The sequence below is a fragment of the Belonocnema kinseyi genome, chromosome 6, assembly GCF_010883055.1.
Source record: "Belonocnema kinseyi isolate 2016_QV_RU_SX_M_011 chromosome 6, B_treatae_v1, whole genome shotgun sequence".
Lineage (NCBI taxonomy): Eukaryota > Metazoa > Arthropoda > Insecta > Hymenoptera > Cynipidae > Belonocnema > Belonocnema kinseyi.
In genome coordinates this window covers 4,000,590-4,008,298 of record NC_046662.1, presented here as the reverse complement: position 1 = coordinate 4,008,298, position 7,709 = coordinate 4,000,590, and the positions used below count along the sequence as shown (strand labels likewise).

The 7,709-nt window shown below is 24.5% G+C and overlaps 1 protein-coding gene across 1 annotated transcript in view; it reads left to right on the top strand.

The window, feature by feature from the left end:
* Positions 1-2,589: 2,589 nt before the first annotated feature.
* Positions 2,590-7,709, top strand: part of LOC117174854 (dnaJ homolog subfamily C member 1) — a 44,406-nt gene continuing 39,286 nt past the window's right edge. Inside the window, exons 1-2 of the mRNA XM_033364248.1 lie at positions 2,590-2,929; positions 3,078-3,179. Coding sequence (XP_033220139.1) covers positions 2,783-2,929; positions 3,078-3,179 — 249 coding nt within the window. The 5' untranslated portion in view covers positions 2,590-2,782. The remainder of the gene's footprint in view (positions 2,930-3,077; positions 3,180-7,709) is intronic.

The following is a 7,709-nucleotide window of genomic DNA, read 5'->3' as shown; positions in this document are numbered from 1 at the left end:
TTTCGTGGAAAATTAATTTTTTGTTGAACAGTCATATTTTTTGTTTGAAAATTGAATTTTTGTGAAGAAAGTTTGCTTTCTCATTTAAAGGTTCAATAATTTAGATAAACTTTTATTTATTTTTTAAGTGAAAACCCTTTATTTGTTGGAAATTCGTCTTTTTAGTTTTAAAATTATTTTGTTTTGTTGCATAAATTTACTTCTTTTTTCATTAAAATTTTATTTGAAATTTTTTAATTTGTAGATAAAACTCTGTTTTATTCCGCTTATAAGATATTCTATGGTAAAAATATCTTAAGATTAAAATGCTAGTATTTGAATTTTGAATATTAATGATTCGTTCGATTTTCGATTTCAAAACTGCATCGGAGTCCCACTGCAGATCCGAGTTCTGCAAAAATTTAAATCTAGTAAATGAAAAATTGTTTTTTTTTTACCAATTATTAATGAAAGCTCATAAACAATTCGTAAAATAGTGCCAAAGTGTCAGTCATTCAGTTTGAAACGAAAAAATTTATTATTTTAAGTACGGTCAGCTTTTCTTGCATGGTTTCGATTTCATCGCATTCTTTTTACATTCTCATTCCTGAGAATGCAATGTAATCGTCCAAATTTTCGATTTCTGGTTTTTAACGGATCTTTACGTTTCGGCACTCACAGAATTCGAAAATCATACAATTTCATCGGTGTCTGTCTGTCTGTATGTCTGTATGTATGGTTACCTGAATGTTGTAGTCACGCTAAATTTTGAAGGATTTGTCCAATCGAGTCCGCATTTGACACACTTCTTAAGGTTCCCAAAATGAAGGCTAAGTTCGTTAATCAGATATTTCGAACTGAAATTAAAAAATTGGGAGCATTTTCAAAATTTTCAAATTTTTTTTTCCTAATATTATGAAAAACTTTGTCAAAGTTTCTTATAGATGGCTAAAAGACTTGCAAATTATCCAAACAAAAATTTTAATTTTGATGATAATTAGAAAAGTTATATACTTTTCAAAATTTTGGAAATTTTCAAAAAATAGAAAAATTTATTTTTTTCATAGATCCAAAAATTTCATTCAAAATTTTCACTAAATACCAAATATATTTGAAAAATATTCTAGCCCAATTTTTACCAAATTCCAATTTTAGCCTAATTTAACTATTTTATTGAAAGTTTTTTTTTTAAATAAAAGTTTCTTAGGTTTGCTTTGGAATTTATGTATTTTGTACAAATCTCCTTTTTCTTTGTTGAAAATTATTTTTTAAACTGAAAATTGAACTATTTAATTTTTTGTTACAAATTTATTTTTTCAGTTGCAAATTCATTTCGTTCGATCATTATTGTTTAAACCAAACTACTGTTTATTTAATATTAAAAAAAATGTTGAGGAATTTCAACTATATAATTTTTCGTTGAAAATTCATCTTTTTTATTTCAAAATTATACTATTTTGTTAAAAAGTAATTACTTTGCTTGAAGCTGCATTACTTTAGTTGCAAAATGATTTCTCTGGCTGAAAATTTGAATATTTTATTTTTAATTTCGGTTTTTTGATTAAAAATATATTTTTTAGAGAAAATTTGAATATTTTATTTTTTGTTGAAAATGTTGGCTTTCTTAGTTACAACTATAAACATAAAATGACAGAAAATCTACGATTTGAAATCAATATAAATATTTCGTTGAAAGTTTATATGTTTTGTTGAAAATTTAATCTTCTCGTTTGAAAACGCATTGTTTGGCTTGAAACCTAAACTATTTTTATTTTTGGTTGAAATTTGAACTACATAATTTTGGTAAAAAATGTATCTTTAACAATTAAAAATTCTACTGTTTGGTAAAAAAAATAGAGAATGTTATCAAACCATGTACTTAGATTTTTCCGGTAGACAATAATGTTATGTGTATAAAATTAAATACTACGCATGAAAAAGTGACTAGTAATTAAAATATTACATTTTTGCTCTTAAAACTGAATTAGTTACTCTTTTAATTTATTTTACAAATGAATCATAAACTTTGATTAATAATTTGTATAAAAAAACTGTTTTTCATTAATTATATTCAGGGATTCGAACGAAATTAACGGGTATTCTCAAATATTTTCCAATTATTTCTTAAAGTTCCATGTAATTTAGATGAAAATAATGATAAGTATGAAAAGTCACTAAACAATAATGCAGCTACGGAGGTACATTGTCAAGTTTGTTTTTCGTAAAAGTTTTATGTTGAACGAAACAAAAAGGAACGTAACGAAAGTTTCGTTACGTTCCTTTTCGTTCTTTTTTATATAAAATACGATTAACACATAATTTTAGCATTTTGCCTTTGTAGGCTTATGATCTTTTTATAATTTTTTGGAATAAGCTTATTTTTTAGCCAAATACTTTTAAATTTATCGAAATAATTGGCAAATATCCAAAAATGCCCCTTAATTTCGTTCGAATCTCTGATTATATTCAAATTTTCGCAGAACTCGGACCTGAGCGGATCACGCACTCTGGTGAGTGGTAAACTAACCATTTGTTGGATCATTTAATGTACGCGTAACTGACCAACCCTGCCACGATGTAAACAAATCATGAAAATGGCGATGTGGCACCTGTGCAGTAAAGTGCTGAAAGTGCAGGAAGTCCTGTCTGATCATAACCTCTAAACGTGGCAGTCAAAAAACGGGAGAAACTGATCCTTCTCTAACAAAAAATGCTTTCACTCGATTGAAAGTAGTTCTCGCAATCGAGAAAATAATAGTTACCGTTAAATTTTTCTTGGTATGAATGTGCGCGAGTGTTGAAGATGAGGATATTATTTATGACTTTTTGTGTGCTGATATTTTTCAACGTTTTCGATACTTCGTCGGCATGGGACAACGAAGAATTAGAGGTTTTCGACGTCGTCGAGGAAGTCAATCAGAACTTTTACGAACTTATGGGAATATCTCAGGTTAATTGTTCATCCGATTGTCAGAATTAAAGTTGCCGTTGTTGCTCCAAAATTGGCTCGAGTCCAACACGTGTGACTGTTGGATCCAGTCCTTGTACGAATTTCCGATTATTTTCATTAAAAATGTAATTATTTTCTTTATTTTCAGGCTGCAAATTCGTCTGAGATTAAAAAAGCTTTCAGGAGACTATCATTGCAATTGCATCCGGATAAGAATTCTGCGGACGACGCTGAAATTAAGTTTAGAAACGTGAGTAACTTTTCACGCATATGTTGACGTTTTTAAAGATGTTGTGATAACTGAAAAGTTTAATAATGATTTATTTAATAATCTTCAAAATGTTTTGTGCTGATGAAAAAAAGTTTCAAAGCAGAATCGAGAAAATTAGCCTTATTGTTAAATATTAAAATATTTGAAAGGTAATAAAAGTGCTTCTATAATTTAAGTTACCTGAAAATTCCTTCTGTATCTACAAAATCAAAACTTTTGGATATTTTATTTTTGAAAGTTTACATTTTTTTCAGGATTTTGGACTCACGTTCTAACCTCAAAATTTAGTCATCATTATTTATAATTAATAAATACAAAAAATACATAATTTTTAGGTATAAAGTCCGTTTCCTGATAAATTTTAAAGAATTATTTTTTCCTCTGTTGCATCTCCATTTTTAGAAAATTAATCTTCCAGGTTAAAAAATTATCTTTTGAGTTGAACTTTTGTTGCAAATTAATTTTTTTACAATCCACCATTTTAGATGAACAATTTGTTCCTTTTTTTCTCGAAAGTAACTATTTAGTTAGGAATTCGTTTTTTTTTATTGATTTTTTAAGAGTAAGAATGTAACTTTTGAATTTTTTGTTAAAAAATGGATCTTTTTGTGTAGTGAAAATTGATTTTTTCTATGTGAGAATTCATATATGTTCTTCAAAATTCGTTGTTTTGGTCAAAAATGCATCCTTTTTTTTTAATAAAATGCGACTGTTTGGCTCTAAATAATTCTGATTTAATTGAAATTCAAATGTTTTCAAAACTATTTTTATGAAAATTTAACTTTTTGACAGAAAATTAACTTTTTGTTAAAAAATTATATTTCGGGTTAAAAATTTAATTTTTTGCAGATAATTCGCCTTATTGGCTGTAAAAATCAACAATTTTGTTGAAATAAACTTTTTTTAAGATTCACCAATTTAGTTAGAAATTCATCTCTTATGTTGAAAATTCATTTTTTCGATGGACAATTAATTTTTTTAACTAACAATCTTACTTTTCTATGTTTGGTTGAAGGTTAATTTATTTTATTGAAAATTGATCTTTTCTAGTTGAGAATTCATATATTTTTTTTAAAATTAGTCTTTTTTCTCGAAAGTAACTATTTTGTTGAAAATTCTTTTTTTTTAAATAATAATGTAACTATTCATTTTTTTGTTAAAGACTGACCTTTTTTTAGTGAAAATTAATTTGTTCTATTTGAGAATTCATATATTTTCTGAAAAATTCGTCATTTTGGTCGAAAGTTAATCTTTTTGGTCAAAAATTCATAATTTTTTTTTAAATGCAACTGTTTGGGTCTAAATAATTCTGGTTTGATTGAAAAACAATTTTTTTTAAAACTGTTTTTATAATAGTTTAACTATTTGACAGAAAATTATTTTTTCTGTAAAAAATCACATTTCGGGTTAAAATTTTAACCCATTTGTAGATCATTCGTCTTTTTGTATTAGAAAATCAAAAATTTTGTTTAAAATTCTTGTTTTCTTGTAGAAGAATAATATTTTGGCCGATGAATGACTCTTTTTGTTAGAAATTAGTCTCTTTTGTTGAAAATATAACTTTTTTTGTTAAAAATTCGTTTTTTTTAATTATTCCATTTTTGCTTGAAAATTGATATTTTTTTTATTGAAAATATATCTTTTATAGTTGAAAATTCATCTAATTTGTAAAAAATGTCTTTTTCGGTCGAAAATTGATCCTTTTTGTATTAAAAGTGCATCAAATTGGATTAAAATTTATTTTGGTTCAGGACTAAACAATTTGCTAGAAAATTAAATTTAACTTTTTAAAAGAAAATTAATTTCTTGTTTAAAAAAATTATATTTTGAATTGAAAACTAAGCCCTTCTGTAGATAATTCGTCTTTTCTAGTTGGAAATTTATGTATTCTGTTGAAAATTTCTCCTTTTTTTTTGGTCGAAAGTTCATCCTTTTTTGTTAAAAATGCTACTGATTGGATGAAAATTAAACTATTTTAATTCATTACTCAATAATTTGGTAGAAAATTAAACTATTTGGTTGCAAGTTAACTCTTTTTTTTTGAAAATTATGTTAAAAATTGATTTTTTTTTCGATTGAGAATTAATTTTTTAAATTAAGAATATTACTTTTCTATTTTTGTTTGAAGTTTAATTTATTTGAGTGAAAACTGATCGTTTCAAGCGAAACATTCTTGTTATTTGTTTAAGAAAATGGTATTTTTTGTCGAAAATTAATATTCTTGGATGAAAATTCATCCTTCCTGGTTAAAAATGAAAATTGTTGGGTCTAAGTTAATCTGATTTGGTTAAGGATTCAACAATATTGTAGAAAATTAAAATGTTTTGGCTGAAAATTAAATTTCTTTGTTAAAAAATTATATTTTAGGGTTGAAAATTCATCTTTATAGTGAAAAACTTAAGTATTTGGTTAAAAATGCCACCTTCTTTTACTTTAAAATGCAACTACTTGGTTCAAAGTTACAAGAATCGTTTAAAATTCATATTTTTCAAGATTATCCTTTTTTTTTTGAAAATTCAACTATTCCATTTTTTTTAAATTGCACTTCCGAGTTAAAAAATCATTTTTTAGGTTGAAAATGAATTTTTTTCTGATTCATCATTCTAATTGAAAATTGATCTATTTTTTGGTAATATAACTTCCATATTTTGTTAAAAAGTTGTATTTTTGATTGAAAATTGATAAGTTACAAATATAAATTTCACATAATATTGCGGTTTATTAAAGATTTCGGTATTTTTCGACATATTTTAATATTTCTAAGTACTGATTTATTTTCTAAGAATACTCGTAAAAGTGTTTAAATAAATTTAAGTCGTCGAAAACATTTGATTTTGTTTAAATATTTTATTTATGCCATTTTTCAAAAAATCGAAATATATTCTTAGGTACTTTAGGCTTGTTTTTTTCCACAGATTTTAGTGGCATGGATTATCTGTTTTTCAGAAATGCTCCACCGTTAAAAAACACATCAAATCAGTCAAATAAAATACATTTTTTAAACAGTTTCAATTTAAGACTATTTTCAGAAAACAAAGTAGTAACTAAAAATACTTCAATTTTTTTTTAATGACAACAATGAAATATTTAAGCAAAATAATATTGTTTACACAACTTGAATTTGTTTAAAAATTTTCAAGTATTCTTAGAAAACAAATTGGTCATACACATATTATTGAAATAATTAAAAAAAATTTTGTTATTAAATTTCTGATTTAATAGAATCCATTATGAAAATCCAACTATTTTTGGTTGAAAAGTCTACTTTAATATTTTTGGTTTGTTTGGATACAAAAAAATTTCGGGTTAAAAATTGCACTTCTTTGAGGAAAATTTAAACTTTTTGACTTGAAAGTTCAATATTTTAGTTAAAAATGAACTTTTTAGTTGAAAATTCATATTTTTGGTTAAAAAATAAAATATTTGGTTAAAAATGAAATCATTTTTATCAAAATGTAACCATTTTGTAGATAATTCGCTTTTTATCTTTAAAATTCAACAAAGTTTGTTGAAAATTGATGCATTTTTTTTAAATTCTTTTTTTTTGCAGAACATTAATCCTCCTGGCAAAAAATCCATCTTTTTCTTTTAAAATCCAACTGTTTAATTGAGAATTCAACTATTTTTTAAATTGAAAATGAACTTCTCTTGTTGAAAATTTAACTTTTCGGACTGGAAACTCAACTTTTTCGTTGTTAATTCGCCTTTTACCTTTCAAAATCGAACAAAGTTGTTGAAAATTGATGCATTGGATTGAAAATTTATCTTTTTGGTAGGTTAAAAAATCCAGCTTTTTTCTTTGAAATTTAACTAATCGGACAGAAATCTTTCTTTTTCGATTAGAAATTCAACTGCTTGGTTGAACTGCTTTTTAATTTTTTTTTTAAGATTCACCCCTTTACTTGAAAAATGATTTTTTTTGTTGAAAATTCTTTTTTTGTAAATTAATTTTTTAATCTGAAAACTTGAGTTAAATGCGTTTATTAGGAATTCATTTTTTTTTTTTTTTGTGAAAACTCAACTATTTGTTTGAAAATTTATATACCTTGTGGAAAATTCGTCCTTTTTGGAAAAAAAAAAAATCTTTATGGTTAAAAATTAATCTTTTTGGCATAAAATTCAACTAATCCAGTTGAATATTCATAATTTTAGTTGAACATTTATCAGTTAAAATTAAACTGTTCAAATATTTAGTTGAAAATTAATCATTTCTAGATCAGAATTGAACAATTGGGATGAAAATTAGCCTTTTTAAATTGAAAATTCAACTATTTTGTTGAAAATTCTCATATTTTGTTAAAAAATTGTTGTTTTTTTTTGGTAGAAAATTATCTTTTTTTTAGAAAGTTAATCTTCCTGTTTAAAAATAATTCTTTTTGGCTGAAAATTCCAGTATTCAAATTAAACATTTATCATTTTAGTTGAAAACTAATATTTTAAGTTGAAAATAAAATTATTTGGTTAAAAGTTAAACTCTTTTATTCAAAATTTTATTTTTTTGGTGGAAAA